The sequence below is a fragment of the Brienomyrus brachyistius genome, chromosome 1, assembly GCF_023856365.1.
Source record: "Brienomyrus brachyistius isolate T26 chromosome 1, BBRACH_0.4, whole genome shotgun sequence".
Classification (NCBI taxonomy): Eukaryota; Metazoa; Chordata; class Actinopteri; order Osteoglossiformes; family Mormyridae; genus Brienomyrus; species Brienomyrus brachyistius.
This window is the reverse complement of record NC_064533.1, coordinates 32,117,164-32,141,392: the sequence shown is the minus strand read 5'-3', so window position 1 is coordinate 32,141,392 and position 24,229 is coordinate 32,117,164. Positions and strand designations below refer to the sequence as shown.

Genomic DNA, 24,229 nt, shown 5'->3' with positions numbered 1-24,229 from the left:
TAAATAGTCAGGCAGTGGATGGAGTATCTGCGATGGGCTGGCCCCCCATCCTGGGTTGTTCCCTGCCTCGTGCCCATTGCTTCCGGTATAGGCTCCGGATCCCCCGCGTCCCAGTAGGATAAGCGGTTTGGAAAATGGATGGATGGATGGATGGAGTATTTCAAGTAGAGCTGGAAGACTCAAAGGAGGGCCTGCCCATCTCTAGGGCTGAGGTGAATAAGATTCACCCTGAATTCCTGAAAATTCTTCAGACGATTTGTTCCAACTCCAGGGGGATCAGATTCCTCAGCCTCCATGAGGAGGTCTATGCTGAGGCTCTGGAGAGGAGGGTCCACCCATCAGTTGGACCTTGCATACAGGAGGAACACCACGGATTTTGCCCTGGAACATTGGCGCAGTTCTTCACCTTCCCAAGGGGTTATGGAGTTAGCCTGACCAGCCAACATGTGTTTTGTGGACTTGGAAAAGACATACGAACATGTCCCATGGGGGGTCCTGTGGGAGGTGCTTCAGAAGCACATGGTGCAGGGTCCATTGTTGGGGGCCATCATGTTCCTGTGTACAGCAGTAAGTCAGGCTTGTTTCCGGTGGGTGCTGGACTCCACCAGAGCTGTCCATTGTTAACAACTCTGTTCATCACTTTTAGGGACAGAATTTCTAGGCATAGCCACGGATCAGACTCCGCCGCATTGAAAAGAGGTGGTGGCTCGGGCATCTATCTAGGATCCCTCCTGGGTGTTTTGAGCATATCCAACTAGGAGGAGACCTTGGGCCAGACCCAGGACACACTGGAGAGATTGTATCTCTAGGCGGGCCTGGGAACGCTTTGGTATTCCCCAGAAGGAGGTGGCCAGGGAAGAGGTAGGTCTTGGGCATACACACACACCCTAGAAACACACACAGAGCCAGGGCTAGGAGTCAGATCCATCCATCCATTTTCCAAACCGCTTATCATATCATAGCGGGGGGTCTGGAGCCTATCCCGGAAGCAATGGGCACGAGGCAGGGAACAACCCAGGATGGGGGGCCAGCCCATCACAGGGCACACTCACCCACCATGCACTCACACATGCACACCTACAGGCAATTTAGCAACTGCAATTAGCCTTAGACTGTGGGGGGAAACCGGAGTACCCGGAGGAAACCCCACGACGACATGGGGAGAACATGCAAACTCCACACACATGTAACCCAGGCGGAGACTCGAACCCGGGTCCCAGAGGTGTGAGGCAACAGTGCTAACCACTGCACCACCATGCCGCCCCCGGAGTCAGATTCAGAGTTCTGGAAATGTGAAGCGATTTTTATGCAATTTTCATGTACACAATGATGCCAGGTTTAGTGGGATTGGACTGCGGGAATGGTAGTCCGAGCTGAAACACAGAAAGTAAATGAAGAGTGACGCACTTCAGCTGTTAACACAGCAATAAATGACAATGCAAAACAGCACAGGCATTTAGAAAGCAGCCTTAAATAGATAAAGGACCATTACACAGTGATAAGGCTGCACCTACAGAATGAGAGCCTCGACAAAGAGCACTGACAACCCTTTCTTTATTCAGCCAAAACACTTGAAATGGAAAAAAGAAGCATGCCTTCTCTAAATTATCAGTGCCTTCTATACATTATAACAAGTAAATATTCTTTTTACATTTACTAACAGCACATTGATATTTTGTTATTTATAGCAAATGAAATCGACCACCTTAATTGATGGGACATCAATAATATAGTACTACATGCTCACTTAATGCAGAAATTAACCAGTAACCAAGTGTTAGTTACATAACGATCCCATGCATGTTCATCATTAATCAATCATGATAGTTCATGTATTCCATTCAGGTACTATGTTAGTTAAGTTAACTAAATAGTTAATAATGGTAAGATTTCACTTGAGGTGCAAAAAATTACTTAGCTTATTTATTACTCAAGAACAAATCATGAACTAATATGGGTTTTCCCATGAAATACATGAACTGTTATGATTGATTAATGATGAATGAACATGGGATCAGTACTGACTAAACACTTTGTTACTGGTTAATTAATGCATTAAGCAAGCGTGTACTACTACATTATTAAAGTCCCCTCAAGTAAAGTGTTACTGTGAAATCTTTAGCGTGTTTTATCCAGTTCTGAGGGGGTCTCAAATCTATCAAGAGTAAAATCTAATAGGCTCCCTCACTGAAACCCAGGTGTTTGTAACACCCCACAAAGATCTTTTTTAGTTATTATTTTCAAACAGGAATCTAAGCAAACAGATATCACTCAACCTCCTAAGCTCTATATTTTTTGCGGATTCACAGTACTGCTGGGCAGTTAAGTAATAAATATTGTGGTTTTGTATACAGGGGTTTGTTGAGCTTATGTAGATATTGATTTTTTTCTAAATAGAGAAAATCCTTTATCCCTATAATAAAAATTACAGTTCTGTAGTTTGCTTTAAAGTTTCAGACGTTTAACATTGAAAACACAATATCAAATCAAGGTCCCACTGCTTTTTATTACAAGAATCCATTATCTGCTAATTATGCTTGAAAAAATTTAATGAATTGTTTTTAATTGTCATATACTTTCATTCTAGTGGCACTGATTTACTGTATATGGTTCAAAAGCCAGTTCTTATGAAAACGTAGAGCTAGTATTCAGTGCTTTCCCTGGAATGTAGAGTAGCCTGAGAAATTTCATCTAAGAAAAAACAAACTTTAATGCTAGGCCTTTTCACAGAAGACCCATTATAGCAATAAGGACACATCTACTCTTGCACGATCATGTCATTACATTACCACTACATTTGCATTTGAGAAAACATCGTATATTTTGTGACCAATAAAAATTGATGGCGGATTCGATTTCCGTGGTCAGGGGGGTGTCCCCGATTACAAAATTTCATCCATCTTCCAAACCGTTTATCCTTCTAGATTTTCAGAGTCGATAGTTCGGAGTCTACCCTGGAAGCTATGGGCATGAGGCAGGGAACAACCCAGGACGGGGGGGTCAGCCCATTACGCGGCACACTCACACACCATTCGGGCAATTTAGAACTCACACACCATTCGGTCACGGGCAATTTAGTAACTTCAATTAGCCTCAGCATGTCTTACGACTGTGGGGGGAAACCGGAGTACCCGGACGACATGGGGAGAATATGCAAACTCCGCACACATGTGACCCAGGGGGAGACTCGAACCAGGATCCCATAGACGTGAAGCAACAGCGCTAACCACTGCAATGATAATAATAATAAAATGTTACAAGGCTATCGGGAGGAGAGAAAAACATGGTAAAAGTTGTGTCCCGTATTGGTCCAGAACGGGGGACAGTTTTTTCCTCAGTATGGTACGATTCCGGAAAAATACGGACGCGTGCCAACTCGAAGATAATTCAAGCCACAGATATAGTTTTACCGCCCTCTACCGGTTGCTTTTCAGTATAACCAGTTGCAATATATTTCGTATTACTACTCAACGTACTACAACACACGATTCCTTTACCTTACCGCAGCATTTGTTTTTATCCATAAACACAAAGAAAACATGTTCGGGATATTTTAGATTTATTTGAGAACATCAGGAAATATTTTTTTCTTTCAAATTGGTATCTTAGTCCAAAGGGTGCAGGATATGATCGTTCAACCTTGGGGGGTGGGTAGTTGTGATGGACTGGGTGCTGCCCTGTAGTCACTTGGTCTCTACAGTGATGGGTTTGGTTACCAGCAGGTCGTCATGGGCATCTGGCTGGGGGCTGGTGTTCTGCAGGAACTGGGCCATGGCTGGGATTTTGGAGAAGTACTTCTGGGCCAGCATGTGCTTCTGCTTAACGCTGCACATGAACACCACTCCATATGCCTGCAGAGAGAAACCAGCACAAGCACACTGAAGCTAATGCAGGAGACAAAGTCAGATAAAAGAGGTGTAGCTCACTGGCGTATGACCAATGACACCCCACCGGTATTCCTTTAAATTTCACTGAAATACGTGTTTTGAGGACGTCCTGAGCTGGGGTGGGATCGCCAATTGAGCCTATGTTTCAATAATATTCATATGAAATGTCCCTTTAGTCTCTCACCACAGGAAAAACAGGGAGCTTCTACCTGATCCTAGTTTTGTCCCTTTCCAGACCCAATGCATGAGGCACAGAGTTGGACATTTCAGGTCCAGAAAGTAAAAATCCAGGCCAAGATTTTGTTTCAACCAACCAGCTGAGCATAAAGAGCCACAGTCTGAGCTGGTTGGTAGAAACAAAATCTTGGCCTGGATTTTTACTTTCTGGACCTGAACTGTCCACCTCTGCTGAGCCACAAAGGTAGTATCTCCGTCTCGGTTTTCCCGATTGCTTTGTAGATTCCAATCTGTTCCCCCCATCTATGTCTCATGCACTTGAAGGTCCCACAATGCACTTTTTCTGTATTACACATTACAAAATGTTCAATCGGTTGATGACAAAATGCAATATGCAAATAAAACCAGTCCCAGGAAACACTGACATAACAGACAGGACTGGTGCGGAGGGCAGATCTGCACTGTGTAACACCTTCTCCAGGTGCTCCACCTTCAGATGAGCGCTGGCCTCCTCCTTGGTGAGTAGGATGCAGTTCCAGGGGCTCCAGTCACAGAGCGGCTCCCAGCGCACCATCGCCAGGTCGTGCATGTCGTCCTGCATGCTGAGGGCCGACCGGGCCCCCCACACCACATCAACCAGGTAGCGAAGGTCATGCTCCTGTCATCAGTGGACATTACACTTTTGTCCAGAATAACATACAGGCAGAGTTGGACATTTCAGGTCCAGAAAGTACAAATCCAGACCAAGATTTTGTTTCAACCAACCAGTTGAATATAAAGAGCAACAGTCACATAGTACTGAGCTGGTACTCAAATTTTCTGGACCTGAAATGGTACAGGTGAAGCAGATAGTACATTACAATGTGATCACAGTACGGTGCAGTGATGCACACGTGGGGCCAAGAGTTTGCTGTCATTTTCTCCTTCTCACAGTCTAATAACATGCGATTAAGTGAATAACCCATGATGTCCCACTGAGCGTGAGCTGGGTTGCCAACTTCGGTCAGCTGGCTAGTGTGAGATGTTCCATTCGAGACAAGTCCGCACCCACATTTACATGTATAGAACAGGTATATTATCTTTTAAATGGTCTGTAAGGTTTGTAAGCTGCCCCAACGCTTTTGATGTGCATAATATTAGGTTTATAATAGAATAATATATACCTGCATAGGATTTCTTGTGTGAGTGTGAGAGTCTGACAGTGTGAGAGTCTGACAGTGTGAGAGTCTGACAGCGTGAGAGTCACGCCAGATGAGTGAGAGTTGGATTGGAAGTGCATTTGTACCTGAATCAGGAAGGGGATCTTAGAGTCCCTGTTGCGGGAGACCTCGTCCTGCTGCAGACGTCTGAGGATGCTCCTGTGGAGGGAGAGGTCCACGCGGCGGCGTGCCTCATTGTCCAGCCGTGTGCACCGACGGCAGCGGCCTGCCGTGCGTGCGCTGTACTCCAACGGGAAGTCTGCGGGCGGCAGGTGGCTGCTGCAGCCTTGGCAGAAGACGAAGTCCATCTTCATCTGAGCCGGGTCCTGCGGGACCTGCGGGGCAGGGATGAGTTTTACCTTCCAGATCTATTTAAGTGTTACAAGAGATGAAAGGCAGTGGCTGAAGATATGCATACTTTCAGGAGTCTGGAAACCTCAGGGTTGAAGGCAGGAGTTTTAATATACTGGAGGAAGAGTGTTGAGATCCTCTTCCTCAGACCACCTAGGTTGGCCTCCTTAACGCCTCTAGTCAGAAGATCTGTTTCCCTGTCAATCAGCTCCACGATGTCCCGTGTCAGTTTACAGTCATGCTCCTAACACAAAAAACAAGATCATGTTTATCTTCTGTGATGCAATGTAAATTATGTGTTTCCTCATGAGATACATGAGGTTGTGAGTGTGAATCCCACTTCTGCTCTGTGTATGTGGAGTTTGCATGTATTTCTCCTGTTGCACAGGTCTACTCTGCCAAAAGAGTACGATTGTGAGCATGTGTGTGCGCCCTGCGATAGACTGGCATCCCATTCAGGCCGAACCTCCTCCTCGTGCCCTGTGCTGCTCCAGATTTCCCCATGAAGGTTTATACAAACTTAAGGAGTCTCGGACCTTATGACAGTACCTTGACTGTGTGCTGAACAGCCAGCAGTGCGTTCAGCCTCTCCTCTTTTTTCACATTCTGTACATTGACACTGTTGTACAGGTCTCTCAGCTCCTGGGCCCTAATGGTGTGCTGCGTGTCCATGAGGGTCATCCGTCCATCAAACGCCTGCCACCTCTTGGGGGCAGCACACTGGCACGTTTGAAATGAAAAAACAGCAGATGACCTAGACTCTCAATGAAAAATAAGAATAAAATACTACAAAGTTTATGAAAATAAATGGACAGAAAGGCTTTTAAGATGAAGTAGGGTCACAATCCCTCTATGGGGACCCCCTGTCCCCATTGCCCCTGTCACCCCTGGTCGGCAAAATCTAGGGGGACAGTCAGTAGGGTGCTTGAGCACCCATGACATTTATTTCTGGCTTCCAGCCTATATGTTTTTGATGTGCAATTTGCGTATCTTGTACATCATTTTGGAGAAAAGCGCCTCCAGGGGGTTTTACACTATAATTAATGGCAGAACTTGAGTTCTACAGGCAACATTGGCAAACCTTGTCCAAGAGGGCCTGCACAGTCTTCTGCTGATTCCTCTGTCTGGCGGCTGTGCGATGCTGCTCAACTGAAAAGAGGAACTGGGTCTCCTGGTCCAGGAGCGCACAGAGGGCGGCCTTACGCTCTGGCCCTGAGAGTGTGTCATTGATGTGCTCCGCCTCCTGCTGCCTCCACCCTATCCACAGAGACATGGGGAGTGTGGTCACAAAGGCATATCTCTCGCAGGGACATCTTCGCCCATTCGGAAGTGAAAAACCTACTTTCCACAGAGTAGTACAGCAGTTCAAAGTCTTCATCGGTGACTGGATTCATCCTCCTCCGATGCTCATCCTTTATCTTCTCCTCCTTCTCTAGCTTTCGCCTCACCTCCTCTTTCTTCACCCAGTCCTGATGGTGTTCCTTCTCACGTCGGAGCTGGTCTGTGAAACGCTTCGCCTGCCAGCGTCTCACGTGCGTCTGCAGAACCATAACCTAAGGAATGAGATGCAGGCAAATTGAGTTTTTGTGGGAATACGGTGACATTCGCACACTTTCAGGGAGCAGTACGCAGGTTAGGGTTACCGCTTCCAGTCTCCTGCTGTGGTACTCATCGGCAGTGATGTAAACTCCAGGCGAAATGAGTTTGTCCTCCATGTTGGACACATAGCAGCCAATTTTGGTCATTTGTGTTGATGTGTTGTTGAAGCATTGCTGAGACTGACACTTTGTCTCCACTGTCTGAATTTGGGGGAAAGAAAACAAGATTTGCTGCATATACTCTGAATAAATAGCTCTGAAAGACTAAATACTGAAAAAGTCTGAATACCAATTTAACATAATCTCTCTAATAGCATGTTTGCTTTGCGCTCCCATCACATGAAACTAATTCCTTTTCCTGGGATGTGAGCCAGGAAGAACTAATGTCCATATCCTGGCATCGACTCCAACTCTTCTGGATCTGGATGTATGCTGATCTTACTGTAGGTACCTGTGTGTCGCGACAGAAGGTCTCCACCCCCCGGTCCGCTCTTTTCCTGGGCAGAGTCTGTACTGCAGCGTGATGGAAGACTGTCCCTGTGATGCGATGCCGGTACCCGCCCAGAAACGCCTTCCTGTGTGGGGCTCGCACTATTTCCACCACCACGTCCCGATAGGCCACCAGGTCTGTGTCTGCATGTGAACGGACAGCAGGTCAAAACTCAGCGTGTTGCAGGGGTACCAGAACCTCCCTTCATGGATCCTGGAAAGCATTTTTTTACCCTTACGTGAAATCCTGCATCTTATTCAATATTTCTTTTTTGAACATCTTTTTATTTCCTTTCGTCAAGTCCAACTGTATAATACAGTCATGTTTTCTGTGGTATAATACAGGCATAAATGCCTCAGGCGGCAGTCCATGGATCTCAGCATCTTAACAAACATATATAGTTCCCACTCTTCAAAAACACACATACAGTTAGAGCAGGATTGAAACCCCCAACCCTGGGGTAAAGGCCACTTTTGACAGTATTTACATCTCAGCTGACCTTTGTGGACCCTCACAGTAATGACATCTGACATGCTGTACTCTGGCTGGGGTTTCACAGGCCGGATTGGGTGTTTTTCAGGGTCAATGGAAGACATCTCCAGCTGAACAGTACCATGAGGCTGGGCACCCAGGCTAACGAGAGTTTTGTTATTTTCAGTGATGCCACCTGCAGGCACATACAACATTACATTTTAGTGTAATACCATATGCCAGTCGGACTAAATGAGTCGATTTGGCATGAAAAATCAATGAGGACTTACAAAAGACTTACCATTCAGTAAAATTTGGATGACGTCAGATGGCACTTTAAGTTCATTTGAAAAATGCTCTTTGAGGTCCTGAATGGTGAGCCCAATAGCAAAAGCGATGGTCATCATATGCCCATCTGGCAAGAACATTATCTTCACTTGATGAACAAAACAAAATACACTATTACAAACACTTATAAGAGATCTGAAACGTCAGTAAATGAATGTCCTGAACACTTTACTATTTCATTCAACTATTGGAATGAAAAAAATGTAAGCTCCGTCTTACGTCATCTTACAAATTCTTCTAGTACATATTTACCGGCTAGAATTTCACATAAACTCCAGCTGGTTCTGTGGTGACTACGAAAAGGGGATTGCCAACCAATTACCCGTGGCGGTTGTGTTTCCCACATCGGTAAACAATGTAGCCTCCTCATTCAGTATAAGGTCTTGCTGATCAGGATCAAAACGTTCTTTCTGCTCCTCCTCCAGCGTCTGAGATGGTTTGTCCACGACACTGTCTCCGTCAACAGACCCCAAAACACAAGCCGATACCTGCATACATTGCAAAGGATTCCCGTCCCCTGCATTATCATTAAAGTCTGCAATGGGCTCGACTGTCATATTTTGTATCTGCGAAGTGAGCTTTATATTATCTTTATCTTCGCTTTTCCCAGGATTTTCCATGTTTTCATCCATATTAACTTCAGCTTTGCGCTGTGAAATTTCACTGTCTTGTCCGAACTTGACTGATATTTCAGCTTATTCACTGCGGTTTGAAATCACAAAGGAACAGAAAACAAAAATAAAATGCGCTTTATGTTAACGTGTTTACTGAAAATGTAATATCTTCACACACTGCTTAGGATGCGAACTTATACTCTTCGTGTTGTATATTAAGCTTTGCTTTCCCATTAGAACTAATCCACAGCATGTTTGGCCGTTGCCATGGAAACAAACAGCTGACCGGAAGAGCCCGCGCGATTCGAGGAGCCAGAGCCTATAGCAATCCACCCTGTACTCAATGCATCTTCATCAGGCGTGTTTTACAACTTTTTAGTAGCATATTTCAAACTTGTATTTTAACCTACAAGGTAAATAAGATTACAAAATTCAAAAGTTAATAACATCTGAAAAAAGGTAAAGGAAGACCAGCAAGACAAGGCCAGGTACAGTCTTTAAGTCTTTATTAATATTTACATGCTTCGATGCACGTGAAAACTGGAATACACTTGCATCAAGACAAATCTGACAAATATGAATAGCTGGTTTAGATATTTAACAATATCAGTAATCCGTGTTTTAAATGGGCCATTTCCATTGGTTGGCAGGAGGTTCCTCAATCTGCGGCTCCCAAGGTTTCCATTCTGTCATCTTTCTGGACAGAGCCAGCTCACTCTCCGCCTGCAAATTAACACATTTGTCTAGATTGGCACTAGGTTTAGCACACACTGACAGGCAAACTGTAGTTAAATTAGAAGCTTTTTAAACAAGATTGCTAAGTTGTACGTGGGTGGGTTAATTTACACTTGACAAAATACAATTACCCGAGTAAGAAACATTGGTTAATGGACATCTTGCACAGCAAGTAAACAATAAAGACTCTAATGAGTGCAGAATTAATTCTAAATATCTTACCACATTACTTCTAAATACTGTTATTTTTTCTTGTATATCATTCATTCTTTTATGTATGTGCAGAATCCTATAATTATATATACTGATTATTGGACGATCAGATTACCACCACACCTGCAAAATGACCTCTTCAATTTGTCCACAGTTGATTTTCTTTTCTAGCTTCTCTACATCGGGCTCCTACAGTAATGGACACGTGTGAAATGAAATACATATGGTCTGAAAAGGCTCTCCTTCTTCCACTTCTCATAGTCCTACACAGTACAGAATGCATTTTATGCTCTACAACCACCAGGCCAAAAAAAAAAAAGTAAGATATTACCATCTTGACATGGTTGAACCTTTCATTGATTATCTGCTCTGTGTATCGTCTGTATGCAGCGTCCTGAGGCATTGTCTGAAGTGACCCCAGAATCTTGGTGTACAGAATCCGAAGCCGCTAGAACGAGAGAGGTATACTGTGTACATGCAAAATTACATATAATGGAAGGAAAAAAACATAAAACAGCCACAATATACAACTGTTGAAATAAATGTGACCGTATATTTCTCCATTAAGCAGCACTGTGCAATTTATTCATTGTTCCTCATGTGAATTACAAATAAAAGATGGCAGAGGATACTTAAAGAACAGTCAGTCAATGACTGATAGAACCTGGCCAGTCAAATTCAATACGCTGCAGGAGCATAAGTGGCCAATGAAAAATTAAATACGTAACATTTACAGAAGACAAAACTAACTTCACTGAATCCGTTTAGAGAACAATTTTGCATTAATCGGTAATGTATGTAACCTACCTCATGTGGATTTTGAGATACAGCCAGTCCCACCAAGCCAGTGGTCTGTGAAATCAAGTTACTACTGTCATTTGCTACGTTTTATTAAAAGCTATGGTAACCGTTAACAACATTTATATTTTAGAAAACATACAACACCGCATTAAGTCACTAATTAATGTCTAGGTTCATCTATATATGCGTTTTGTCCCCTAAAATTCAAATAATATTTTTGAATAATATCTTGAGCAGCTACTTAGCTCGGAACCAAAATAAGAAAAACGAAAAGCTACATTAAACTCGTAGCAAAAAAGTACCAACCTTATTGTAAGGTAAGGTGACTATGAGCAGTTAACAAATTTTTATTCCATAACGATCACAAAGAATGACAAATACTTTCTACAGACCTAGCCTGATAGCTAATTGTACAGTCACAGACACCACGCTAAATTACCTATACAAAAATAGTAGCAGTCACGTTGAAAATGGCAAATAAAACATCAATGTACCTGCGTGCATTTGATTAACACACAGAAAAACCATTACATGTAAAATTATAATAAAATATGACCTCCACCATTACCTTTTTCAACAACCCAGCCATGATTACACGCAAAGCCCGCTGGTACTGCAAGACGTAATAGATCGGACCAGATTCATCGAACAAGGCTGCACATTCAAACCCTATTAATCGAGCAACGTATTAATCGAACGTCTGGTTTGGTTTTGGATTACTCGCCTGGCTTTAAGCAGTATTTTCAAATATACAATAAACTTAGTATTTCACTTTAGTGCTGAGAAAGAAACTTATGTTTTTGAATTTCATGGTGATTTTTTTTATTTGAATGTGTGCCTTTGAACTGATTTTTACACCGAGAAGTATTTGCTAGATAACACCATGTGTTTTCGGTTTTGGGGTTTAAGTTATTGTACGTATAACCGAACAGCTGTAAAACGCACTATATTGTTATGCGATGTTTTGGTTTCATATTGACAAGCCTCGACCTTTCTCAAATACCGCTCATTGTTATTATTTTATAAAATCATTAGATACTTTCGATTACAAAACTGAATCATTAGAGTCAATATAATTCCGGATGCAGTTCATGCAAGAGCACCATTGCCCGGACTGTGTTTTAAATTACAACTGCAGCTCGAATGAAATAAGGTCACGTTTAAAAATAACCACAGAGCTGTGTCCAGTTTTGACGCCGTACAGCAAACGCTGCCCCGGCGAAAGACCCTGTGACACCCGTTGCAGAGGTGAGACAGCTGTTCGATTTTTGTAAACATTTTAAACAGATACACAAATTAAAATATGGCTTTTTAAAAATATGCATTGAACTGCGTTCAGCTATATATTATTAATATTATGCGTGTATATTTTCCCTTAAAGTTATGGATGCCGATGAAGATGTAGATAACCAGCTTATGGACTATGTAATTCAAATGAGCGTTCAAGACTGTAACAGACATCTCTTAAGTTCATTAGAAAGGTATGGACACGAGTGAGAGTTGAGGGTGCAACATATTTCCTTATTTAATCTTTATTTATATATAACTTCGTTGTGGAATTGCTCTTTCGAATGGTATGTTTCTCTTTCCCATTATTTTAACAGTTTAGAACTTTCCAGCCACGAATATCTAAAGATCTTGGCAGCCATTGAACATGGTACTTATTTTCATATATAAAATTATTATTTTTATATATTGACTTTCTGAAGTTCGGTCTGTATGGTTAACATTTCAAAATACCATAGGCTGACTTTCAGCTTCACTTCAAAGTTTTATAAAACCAGATGATGCATGGTTAATAACACACTTAATGTCATCAGTCCACCCTCTGAGTTACTACATGTATGAATCATTAATCACGTAGCATGTTCTAACCCCCTCCACTGACTCATTTATCCAGGAGATCTGCTCTCTCTTGAGCGGCTCTCAAAGTGCACAGCTGCGTTCAGGGAGGTGGACAACGTCGGTTGGCTCCCTCTTCACAAGGCCGCCGTACAGCCCAGGTTGGAGGTTCTCGAGATGGTGCTGTTTGGTGAGTCTCTGAGGCGCTTCAGCTCAGTACGACTTAAAAGGAATCGTGTAATGAAACCATTTGAAACCTGTATGCTGGGCTAAGTATGGCGCCTGTTTGTGGCCTGATAGCTTCCTATGAGTTAACTCTAGAGGAGAAAACAGCAGAGGGCGACACAGCAGTGACACTGGCGGTTCAGGCGGGACGGGTGGAGAATGTCAGATTCCTTCTGAAGCAGGGAGCATCTCCAAATAATGCCAACAGCAGGAATGAGACTCCACTCCTGTTGGGTAACCGTAGTTATACTGCATGACACCAAATCACTCCGTAACTCTCTGGTGACACATCAACACTGAAATGCTCGCAACATGAAATACGCGGAACATGACTGAGTTGAACCTGATTAACTTAAATGAAATGTCCTGTCGTGTGTAGCTGTGAGAACACGCTCATATGAAATGGTGTCTGCTCTCGTCATGGCTGGGGCCTTTGTGGAACAGACCTGCCTAAAGAACTGGACTGCCGTGCACGAAGCTGCCAAGGTGGGCTGCAGCAGCATCATGCTGCTGTTGCTAAGAAACGGGGGCAGAGTTACAGAGAGAGATCGACACGGAGTGACCCCACTAGGCATTGCAGCAGAATATGCCAAAGTGGAGGTTCTAGAGGTTCTTATTAAAAATGGTAAGAGTTTCTGCTTTTGGAATGTTTGGCTTTCATGTGCGTGACAACGCACAAGAAGAAAAAAAATTCCCTTGTTTCCCAAAAGGTGGCGATGTGAATGCGCAGGCTGCGAATGGGGACAGTGTGCTGTACGATGCAGCTGGCTCCGGAAATCCCGACTGTATTGATCTTCTCTTGCAAAACGGAGCAAACCCCAACGTAGCCAGTCTGTGCGGCCACCTTCCCATTCACCGGGCAGCGTACGAGGGCCACTATACGTGAGTGTTAGTGCCTTTTTCATACGATGGCACTAATGTACAGTACTGTGCAAGTCTTGGGCAGGCAAAGTTTACAGCTATTTATCTGGGTAGTAAGTGTATATTTGCCCAGGAAAAGACAATTTAACATGACAAAAACTAACAAGAATACCTTCTGTTCTCCAAAAACGTAATCTTCCTGTATGGCAAGATGAACATCGCTTCAGTTCCAGAACCTCTCCTCAGAGACACCTCAGCAGTTCTGTGTATTTATTAAATTTCAGCACCAGCTCATTTAATTAATGAATTTAATTAGTGTAAAAAGTCAATATTGGTATTAATTAGCTATATGAGATGTGCTAGTGATCTAGTCAAGAAATACATGGGGGTTTATCTGATGATCAATGCAAAAAGTAAGGTGAACTAGGAGAGGCTTTGAAACGGCTAAGCTAACACACTTCGAGAGACATATTATAGTTTGACATCAACATGAATATCATTTAAATATTATCTTCTCTATCTAAGACACAGTACTGTATGCCTTATACTATATTAACTAAAGGGAAGCTGATATTAATCAGCTCTGTTAATGAATGAACATTCTGTTAATGGGGAATATTTATGCTTACTGACCTGAAGTTGTTGTTAAGGCTTAATTTATGTCACAACATCAGGGCTCTGAAGAAGTTTATTCCGATCACTACCAAAAGAGCCATTCGTCTGTCTGGACAAAGTCCTGTTCACTCAGCAGCAGATGGGGGGCACCCACAGTGCCTGCAGTTACTCATTGGCCATGGCTTCAACGTCAACGTGCTCCTGGAGAAACACATTTCAGAGAACTATGGGGACTTGAGGAGAACCCCCCTGTACTATGCCGTCTCTAACGGGGACGTCACCTGCACAGAGATCCTGCTCAATGCCGGCGCGAACCCTGACAGTGATCCTCTGCGCTGCCTCCTAGTGGCCGTCAGGGCTGGGAGGTCCGAGATAGTGAGGCTGCTTCTGGCCAGTCAGGCGGACGTGAACTGCTACTTCACGGTGGTCAGTGACACAGTTTTCCCCACGGCGCTGCAGTACTGCCTGAGGGACGAGATGATGATGCGTTTGCTCCTGAACAATGGGTACGATGCCTACAGGTGCTTCTGCTGTAACCATGACTGCAGTTGGGAATCATGCTTGCCGTGGCAAGATGACCAGCCATGTGATATACCACACCTGCGAGAGAAGATTCCTGTGAGTTGTCTGGTTCAATGCATTGTCAGTTAACACATCCATCCATCCATCCATCCATCCATCCATCCATCCATCCATCCTTCCAGAACATATTAAATAACTAATTTCGCTAGTGTTTTTAAGCCATATTTGGGTTTCTCTGGGCTGCTGTTTTCTGTGTTCTGTAGTTCTGTGACTTCATCAGCTCAGCCTGGCTGAAGGACGTTGCGGGAAAAGTGGTCAGGATTCTTGTGGACTATGTCAGTCATGTGACCCTCTGTTCAAAACTGAAACTGATCCTGGAAAAGCAAAGGGAGTGGCCTGAAATCTGTGACATACTGGGTGAGTTCCAACAGAGTGATCAGCCAAATCGGTTACACCTGTTGAAATAACAGCTATATTCTCAACCCGTACACAGGGAACCCACGGCCGCTGACGCACTTGTGCAGACTGGTGATCCGAAGACAAGTGACCCTGAGGAGACTCTGTCACCTGGACAGTTCAAATGATGTTCCGTTTCCACCGCGAGTCACGGACTACCTGCTGTACAAGGAACATGATCTCTACAGCAGAATCATAGGCCAAAAAGAGTGAAGAATCTGCATTAAAAGTGTTTGTGTCTTGAAATCTGGTTGGTTGCACTTACATGCAACAGCAGTCTCTCCCATCTGTAAATATTTTGACTGTTTTATAAATTATGTTTACCATCTATTTCTATCATTTATTTTTACTTGGAAATTTGCATTCATTATGTTGTTTCAGTTATGTGAGACTCTATTCAGAATATGATCAGCTCTTCAATGTTGTATTTTGTCGCTAATGCAAATAAAGAAAAGAAATTATCATTTTCCATTCGTTTAAAAAAAAATGAATCAGTAGTATCGTGCATGGTCAACTATGCTCATTGGACAGCAAAGCAAACTGTAATTTTATGAGCTGCATTCAGAGTCTGTGGCTGCACGACAAGCAGGTCACATCTAAATATAAATGAGTTCGGTTTACAAACAGCACAACACCAGACCCAGCCTGACTGCGTAAGAGCTGCATCTGCCCTGTGAGACACCACAACACCTGACATTAAACAGCGCAGTTAGCGGATCATGAAAGTCTCTGGTGCATAAGCTTAGTGAACCAAGTCAGTTGAAAAGGGTAAGTTTTCAAAGATCTACTCAAAGTATGATCCTTATTCTCTCATAAACGTTGAATAGGTACCTAATTTAGCATTTACGTTTTCTCCAGAACCGTCCTCTTCAAATCGTTTGAGACTCAAACTGGCAGTTTGGGTCACACTTTCAGAGTAAACAAAATGCATGTCATGGTTAAATGTTTCACCAGCGAGATATTTCATATATTCTCTGACTTTCTGTTTTCTGTAGATCTGTTTTCTACTGTGTGTAGCTGAGACATACTGATTTTTCTTTTCTTATTTATTTTAAGGTCATGGATAGTATTGATGAAATGGATGAAGACCAGCTCATTGAATATGCAATTCAGCTGAGTGTGCAGGAGACGTGCAAACAACCAGCCTCAGTACAAATGCCATGGTATGTCCATGCATCCCTCAATCCAATTAGTCTTCTCATTCCTCTTTCCATCTTCCATAACTGTTCATTGAATACAAGGTCACAGTGACTGTTGTATGTTTGGAATACAATGCACTGTTTAAATTCTAATTCTAAATAGTAATTTCATGACATTTTGTGTCCTAAATTCCACGAGTTTTTCCAATATTTGAATAATATTGACATCCTCTTGATCAGTGCTCAGTGCTATCAAACATCTCATGTTTTCCTTTCAAAAGCTTACAGACAACCAGTGACAAATATTTCAAAATCACAACTGCCATTGACAAAGGTAAGATGTGTTCTTCTTGCCATCTTATCACTGCTAGACATGAATGTAGCTCACTCTAAATCAGGGCTATTCAAATCAGGGTCCTCAAGGGCCGAGCACTGCTCATTTAACAGCCTGTATGAAACCAAGACCTGGTGTAAAGCCACTGTGGCCAGTCAGAAACAGTAATTATTAAACTAACTACCTGGGAGAAATGAAAACAAGGCCTGGATTTGGAATCGAGGTCCAGATTTGAGGATCCCTACTCTAAATGAATACACAGGGTAATTATCTAAATTATGAATGCTTGAAGGGCATTCATATCATCAAGCTGCCCTTTCTCTACAGGTGACGAATACACCCTGCAGGAGCTCTCCAAGTTCACGGCTGCCTTCAGCGAGGTGGATGGGGCTGGGTGCTTGCCTCTTCACAAGGCAGCCATCCAGCCCAATCTCCAGGTGCTGTGGACAGTGCTGAATGGTGAGGCAACGTGGACTACTGCATTCCCACACTGTAACACATCTGTCTTAGTCACCAGTACGGCAAATGAGCTTTAAAGGGGAGAACTGGACAGCGTAAGGGGGCCTGACCAGTACACGCTCAGGTTCTCATGAATGTTAAGTGATGGAGATCAAGCACCATGTGACTCACCCTGCCGTTCTGCTTTATGGGCTGACAGCTTCTTACAAGCTGACCTTGGAGGAGATGACGGGGGAGGGGGAGACGGCTCTGACGCTGGCCATCCAGGCAGGACTCTTGGAGAACATGATAGTCCTACTGGAGCACGGAGCATCACCACACAACACCAACAGCAAGAATGAGTCTCCACTGCTGCTAGGTGATGATGGCAGCTTCACGGGTTTCTGGCCAGAAACGGTGTCCTTACTAAGCCCTGTTCTGAAATTTACTATTAACATAAATACACGTGTACAGATTAATTTTGACTATTTACAGATGCACGAGGTGCAAAGCCCGTAACTGCATACAGTGCTGTTAATTAAACTCGCCGCGTCACATTACGGCAGCCAGTCGTGGACAGCGGTTGGGATCGCTGCTAAAAGAACGTCGATTCCGTCAATTACATTTGAAGGACAGTATGCGGCCACCTTTAACCTGGATTAACCCCTTGATTAATTGCGCCATCTACTGGTGTATGTGTATAATGACATTTAAATTCTAGTCCCGGAATACATGATTTCATTTTTTGTGGGAAAAAAACACCGTCTTATATTCGGGGCAATGCGGTAATTACTGGTCAGTGAAAATTTTAATGGGCAAATAAAGAGACATATTCTGTTCCATATAGCTGTGAGAATCGGGTCCCAGGAAATGGTTTCCACCCTACTGAGAAACAACGCCCTTGTGGATCAGATCTGCCTGAAGAAGTGGACCGCCATGCATGAAGCAGCCAAGGTGGGCTGCAGCGATATCATGATGCTGTTGATTAGGAATGGGGCCGACATCATGCAAACTAATGGCCATGGGGTGAGCCCCCTGGGGGTAGCAGCAGAGTACGGCCACGCCGAGGTGCTGGAGATCCTCGTCCACAAAGGTAACCACCCGATCACCAGACGCATCCTCAGATGCTTGCCTTTGACGGCATCATCAAAAATGCTGTGCTCACTGATTCAGAAGCACATAAATGTCAGCCAGATGTTCGGTCATGGGCTGCTGTTTCTCCACGTGAAAAAATGAGGCACACATATGGAGGCTATAAAACAGATCTTTAAGGGACGGCCATTCAAAGCACTAGACATCAAAGCAATTCCAGATCAGCCACTACCATTGTTTTTACTAAATTCCATCAGGTGCTGATGTCAATGCACGGGCCTACAATGGAGAGACCGTGCTGTATGACGCAGCTGGGTCAGGGAATCCGGACTGCATCAGGCTTCTCGTGCAGTATGGAGCTGATCCCGATGCAGCTAGTGTGAGCGGGCACCTCCCTATCCACCGGGCAGCTTACCAGGGACACTACCTGTGAGTATGTTATGACAGTAGAGCCCTACATATGTCCAAATCAGGTATACTGTAGTTTTTGGGGGTCCATTGCTTTGTGGTCACCTACATAATTTAAGGAGTATTGTTTAGAGTATTATTATAAATACTTTGTAGTATAAATATTTTAAAGAGTATTATTTAGATTCAAGATTCAGTTCAACCAACAGTCGAACTCTGGATTAACAGCAATCTTTCCTGGGGAATTGTTAACTAATCACGAACTGTCTTTCATTGAATTCACAGGGCTCTACAGATCCTGATTCAAATAACCTCTAGATTCGCTATTTTGGACTGCGGTCAGAGTCCTGTTCATTCAGCAGCAGACGGAGGCCATGTCCAGTGTCTTCAACTGCTCATTGAGAATGGTTTCAACGTCAACACGCTCCTGGAAAAACACGTCTCAGAGAATTACGGGGACATGAGGAGAAGTCCACTGTACTTTGCCGTCTCTAACGGGGACGTTACCTGCATTGAGATGCTGCTCAATGCCGGCGCAGAACCGGACCATGACCCCCTGCGCTGCCTCCTAGTGGCCGTCCGGGCTGGGAGGCACGAGATTGTGAGGCTGCTTCTAGCCAATCAGGCGGACGTGAACTGCTACTTCACGGTGGTCAGCAACACAGTTTTTCCCACGGCGCTGCAGTACTGCCTGAGGGACGAGATGATGATGCGTTTGCTCCTGAACAATGGATACGATGCCTACAGGTGCTTCTGCTGTAACCATGATCACAGCTGGGATATGTACATTCCCTGGAGCTATATCTCGTCCTATCAGATATACCGCTGCAAAGAAAAAATGCCTGTGAGTGTTTAATATTATGTTGGCAGAGTTTTACAATGATTCAATTCAATTCAATTCAATTATTTATATAGCGCTTTTAACAACAGTCATTGTCACAGAGCACTTTACATATAATCGGCCTGAACCCCCCACCAAGCAAGTCTGAAGCGACAGCGGCAAGGAAAAACTCCCTCTAGCAGGAAGAAACCTTGAGAGGAACCTAGACTCGGAAGGGAAGCCCATCCTCTTCTGGGCGACCATGACCATTCAGGGTAGTAGAGGCAGTTTCCTGGTTAGGAACCAGATCCGTTCCCTAAGTATGTCTTTAAGTCGAAATTGTAGGTAAGACAGAAAAAGAAAAATACAGTACATAATAACAGTATTGTTCAGTGATATTAAAAGTTATTTAAAATATTAAAAGTTATTAATATAAAAAACTACACTGTACTTCACGCTTACGGACTGTTTTGCACGTTACAAGGCTGTGCATGCATTCCTTTGTCGTGACCTGCTTTTGTGATCCTCCTGTGTGCCACGCCCCCTTGTTACCGCATGTGGAATCCCGCTGTTTTCAGCTGTGTCTAGTTCTTGTTAATTGATTCTGTGTATTTAGTGCTTCCCTGTCCGTCTCCCCCCTGTTCCAGTCATTGACGTTTGTATGTATTTTATCTTGCGTTTTGTCCTGCATTTGTGCTGCTTCCCCGGACAAATCCCTAACATCCTTATTATAACCCATTATATTTAGCCTGAATTCTTAATAGAATAGGCTTTCTGGCAGTTCATTTATTAGTGTGAGTTGTCCTGTAAGTTGAATGTTCTTAACCTGGGGACTGCCTGTACTGTTACTTTATGTTGCTACCAAATAATGATCATCAGCAAGTGCGTTTAGGTTCTGTCCCAGCAGTCTGCACATGCCCAGTCACCCTACCTGCTGACCCTCTCAAAGCTGAGGACACCTTTAGACACTGAGGAGGAGCCTGAAAAGATGACTGGGCTATTTTATAGGGGATTTATACTATATGGTTTACAGAAAGACCTGGACTGATGGAACATGAGAAACTTGATTAGATCCTTTATTTGCTATTTGCACACACATATTGGAATGCTTCTCTTTGCCTCCCCCGTCTTGCTCTCCATGAAACACACAGGCAGATATGCAGAAGAGAGTAAGCTTGGGGGCCACAGTGCTCGGCACCCCTGAAGCTGGGGGTTAAGGGCTTTGGTCAAGGGCTCATGCGCATGTGACCGTTCTTCCAACAGTCGGGCGATTTCTCCTGTTACAGGTAGCCCATCCATGTGTTTATTTATAAGACATTCTCTGGCTTCTAATGACTATAGAAGATAGACGTTATGGGCAATCATTTTATACACCTATGTCTTATTATTAGAGACAAAATATGTGGATGTTGGGAATGTGGATCTTCCACCTTCAGTGGAGTCAAAAACAAATTTTGCATAATACATGCAAAAATTGTGGTGTAGGACAGAATCTTGCTGTAATAGCATCGAGAAACTTAAATATCTTGATAAAGTTTCCACTAGATTACGTAACGCTTGTCTTAACGGTTTTCTAGTTCTGTGACTTCATCAGCTCAGCCTGGCTGAAGGACGTTGCGGGAAAAGTGGTCAGGATTCTTGTGGACTACGTCAGTCATGTGACCATCTGTTCAAAACTGAAACTGATCCTGGAAAAGCAAAGGGAGTGGCCTGAAATCTGTAACATACTGGGTGAGTTAAATCCGCAACACTGCAACTGTGTGGGCTTGGGGCTTAGAGTGAAATGTTGCACTTTTTCACACCTTCCCCCAGGGAACCCGCGATCGCTGAAGCACCTGTGTAGACTGCTGATCCGTAAGCAGGTGACCATGACGAGGCTGTGTGATTCCAGCATCATGAACGATGCCCCATTTCCACCCAGACTCAAGGACTACCTGCTGTACAATGAATATGATCTCTACAGCAGAATCTCCAGCTCAGACACATGAAATTTGCATAAACAAAACTAGGCTAAATTTGAAACTTGCACTGCATGTTGACATAGACTGCACAGTTTATTACTAGCAAAATTATAACAATATTCTTGAATGTTTCTTGTTTTTAAGCAGTCCTTTTTGCTTCCTTATTTCTGTATGCAAAATTTTACTTTCAGGTTTACTGAAACCCAGCTAAGTGGATTGTGAGGATGATGAATGTGAATTTTAAGTTATGTTTTATTTCAGCCAGAAATAACAAATCCAGCCCTGGTTCCACTAGCTACTTTTGTTATCAGTCATTTATATCTCCTGCACCCATTTTTAGTTCAGAAATTAAAGACTTCAAATCAAAGTTCACAAGGTTCAGAATATGCATACAAGAAAATAAAGGATGTGTCCTGATTTATATATTTGGCTCCTCCCAACCAAATTTGCCCTCCCCTTTGGACAGAGAGCTCAATAATAGGTATAGAATTTGGGGGATTCTCAACTGTGGGGTAGTAAAAAGCATTCATTGTGCTTCATTAAAAGCCACTTCTATACTGTAATAGATTGCAGCAAGTCATCAGCTGTCATAGGTTCCATCTAAAAAGACTCACGGTCTGAGTGGGCATCATGAGTGCCGATTCAGGTGTCGGGCCCCATGAAAGCATATCATATCAGGCCCCCAAAGCAGACCAATCCTGCCCTGTATGATCGCCATAACCACACACCCCCACCCCGAAATCCTTATGGCCCATTCAAAGATTTAATGACTATAATTATTTTATTAACTTTATTAACTTCGTAGCTTGATAGCTCTGGTATATACTTCATGTATATACGTACTCTATATTACAGACTAAGAGCTATGAAAGTGTATTTATCACTGTTAAAACATACATTGTGTCCCATTAATATTTTGCATGACAGTCCAGGGCATAACTGATTTAGATAGCAAGCTTGAATGATATCAGCTTTCTTTCAAGTTCACGTTCAAGTTAATTTTCTGACAAAGCAGCAAAATTGTAAACTGTTTTTTTTTTTCATAAGGAGATAATGATGAGTTAGGAAACATTTTATTATATAATTATTTCTTGGACTAGTAAGCTAATTTAAGTAATCTTTCTGTAGCTATAGAGTTAGAAGTGACCGAATCATTTGCATCACATGGAGACAAACAGCAATGTAAATAAACGGATCTTCTGCTGAGAAAACCTGAGTCAGCAGTTGTTGCCTCCCGTTTCTCTTCCAGCTCTTTAGTGGTCTTAATTTTCTTTTCTGATAACCGGATTTGAACTTCAGCATTTCGTGCACGCACTGCGAAATCACGCTGACTTCTTCAAACGCAGGCTTGCTTGCTGATACTGGCAAAGCAGTGCATCAAGGGAGAAAAGGCAGGAAGGGCAGAATCAGTCCAGCTTACAGATTACAGAGGATGTCTGATTTGATTCTTTTTTGCAAACAAAAGGGAAACAAAATATAATTACCAAAAAGTAGCTCACATTATTTTAATAAATCTTGTTAATGTCTGCTTCCCAAAAACATTAGATATTACCAAGTGACTGTCTGTCCACTCATTTCTTCTAAGGCCGCATGAGGCATCCGCTGTGAACTGGGATTCAAAGGGGTGTAACCAGAGAGTGGACAGGCAGCTAAAGCGAAGATCTGGAGATATGTGGATATGGATGATCTGCTGGCTTCACTGACCTCTGAGAAACTCCCGCAGATTTACAGTAGCGTAGTGAAACAATTAACACTTAGACCTTACATTTTTTAATCTAATTCACATTTTAAAATGGATTTACATCTCTCAAAAAGCGAACCTAACAGGCATACATCGTTTTCAGTTTTTTTTTTATTTAAATTAATTTCACAATTTTCTGCACGCACACAGATTAGTCCACCTCCGTCCGCTGTAGATTCCCGAAGGAAGCATCTGTAAAGCTGTAATTATAGCATGCCATTAGGTTTGAACGTGCAGTAGTTAAGGACACGGAATTAATTGCTGTAAATGTTATAATATGAAACATTGTGCTAAATCTAAATTGGTTTTATATAACCTTCATCATTAGATGAAATATAAATTAAATCTAAATTTAAAGTACTTGCATATGATGCATCTTCATTCATATTATAAGAAAAACTCCAGTGCATAGAACTTGAAAAAAGTGCCGTTTTCTCAAAAACATAAACAAGTGTCAACTGCGTTGAGCTTACTTCTACATGTAGTTCAGTTCATGCAGTGAACTTTCCAAACACATTAATAGAAAAATATACTACAGACAGTCCTCTACTTGCGAACGAGATACGTTCTGAACAGTCATTCGTAACTTGAAACATCCGTACGACGTCATTCAACATCATTTTAAGGGTATACGCAAGTACAAAGAACTAAGATGCTGGGAGTACGCATGTTACACTGCTGCGTGGCGGCAATAGTGGCCAGAAGTCGTATTACCTGGAAGTGTTGTGCAGAAAAAAAGTTTGATGTTGCGGACAGGAAACGGGAGCCCAATGAACACAAATTGGACTTACAGTCCTCTTCGTTCGTATGTAGAGGAACGTCTGTATTAGATTCTTTTCACTTTATCGTGCTTCAAGTGTGTTGTGTTTTCCCCGATTATTGCTGATCCAA

At 43.0% G+C, this 24,229-nt stretch overlaps 3 protein-coding genes across 12 annotated transcripts; 1 reads left to right on the top strand and 2 right to left on the bottom strand.

Moving 5' to 3' along the window:
* Positions 1–3,556: 3,556 nt before the first annotated feature.
* iqub (IQ motif and ubiquitin domain containing) lies at positions 3,557–9,544 on the bottom strand. Of its 6 annotated transcripts, none has more exons than XM_049021827.1 (12): positions 8,844–9,544; positions 8,475–8,609; positions 8,190–8,369; positions 7,664–7,845; positions 7,258–7,413; positions 6,957–7,167; positions 6,696–6,871; positions 6,164–6,334; positions 5,682–5,858; positions 5,350–5,598; positions 4,537–4,722; positions 3,557–3,851 (listed from the first exon to the last, which is right to left on the bottom strand). In XM_049021827.1, exons 1-12 carry the CDS (start codon positions 9,151–9,153, stop codon positions 3,684–3,686), a joined length of 2,301 nt encoding a protein of 766 aa, XP_048877784.1. In that variant the 5' UTR covers positions 9,154–9,544; the 3' UTR covers positions 3,557–3,683. The 6 variants fall into 6 exon arrangements, with proteins under 6 accessions (XP_048877784.1, XP_048877803.1, XP_048877793.1 ...); XM_049021846.1 differs by having other exon boundaries at positions 4,555–4,722; XM_049021836.1 differs by having other exon boundaries at positions 8,202–8,369.
* Positions 9,545–9,624: 80 nt separating this feature from the next.
* Positions 9,625–11,556, bottom strand: ndufa5 (NADH:ubiquinone oxidoreductase subunit A5). The gene is made up of 5 exons (XM_049021920.1): positions 11,453–11,556; positions 10,891–10,935; positions 10,415–10,531; positions 10,207–10,272; positions 9,625–9,858 (listed from the first exon to the last, which is right to left on the bottom strand). The coding sequence occupies exons 1-5, from the start codon at positions 11,471–11,473 to the stop codon at positions 9,757–9,759; spliced, it is 351 nt and encodes a 116-aa protein (XP_048877877.1). The 5' UTR covers positions 11,474–11,556; the 3' UTR covers positions 9,625–9,756.
* Positions 11,557–11,587: 31 nt separating this feature from the next.
* On the top strand, positions 11,588–22,249 carry asb15a (ankyrin repeat and SOCS box containing 15a). 5 transcript variants are annotated; one of them, XM_049021886.1, is made up of 10 exons: positions 11,588–12,132; positions 12,266–12,365; positions 12,489–12,541; positions 12,785–12,916; positions 13,027–13,185; positions 13,331–13,576; positions 13,662–13,833; positions 14,487–15,045; positions 21,214–21,367; positions 21,449–22,249. In XM_049021886.1, the coding sequence occupies exons 1-10, from the start codon at positions 11,967–11,969 to the stop codon at positions 21,622–21,624; spliced, it is 1,917 nt and encodes a 638-aa protein (XP_048877843.1). In that variant the 5' UTR covers positions 11,588–11,966; the 3' UTR covers positions 21,625–22,249. The 5 variants fall into 5 exon arrangements, with proteins under 5 accessions (XP_048877843.1, XP_048877835.1, XP_048877852.1 ...); XM_049021878.1 differs by lacking the exon at positions 21,214–21,367 and adding an exon at positions 15,213–15,366 and having other exon boundaries at positions 11,590–12,132; XM_049021895.1 differs by lacking the exons at positions 21,214–21,367; positions 21,449–22,249 and adding exons at positions 15,213–15,366; positions 15,443–15,872 and having other exon boundaries at positions 11,590–12,132; positions 13,048–13,185.
* The last annotated feature ends 1,980 nt before the right edge of the window (positions 22,250–24,229 follow it).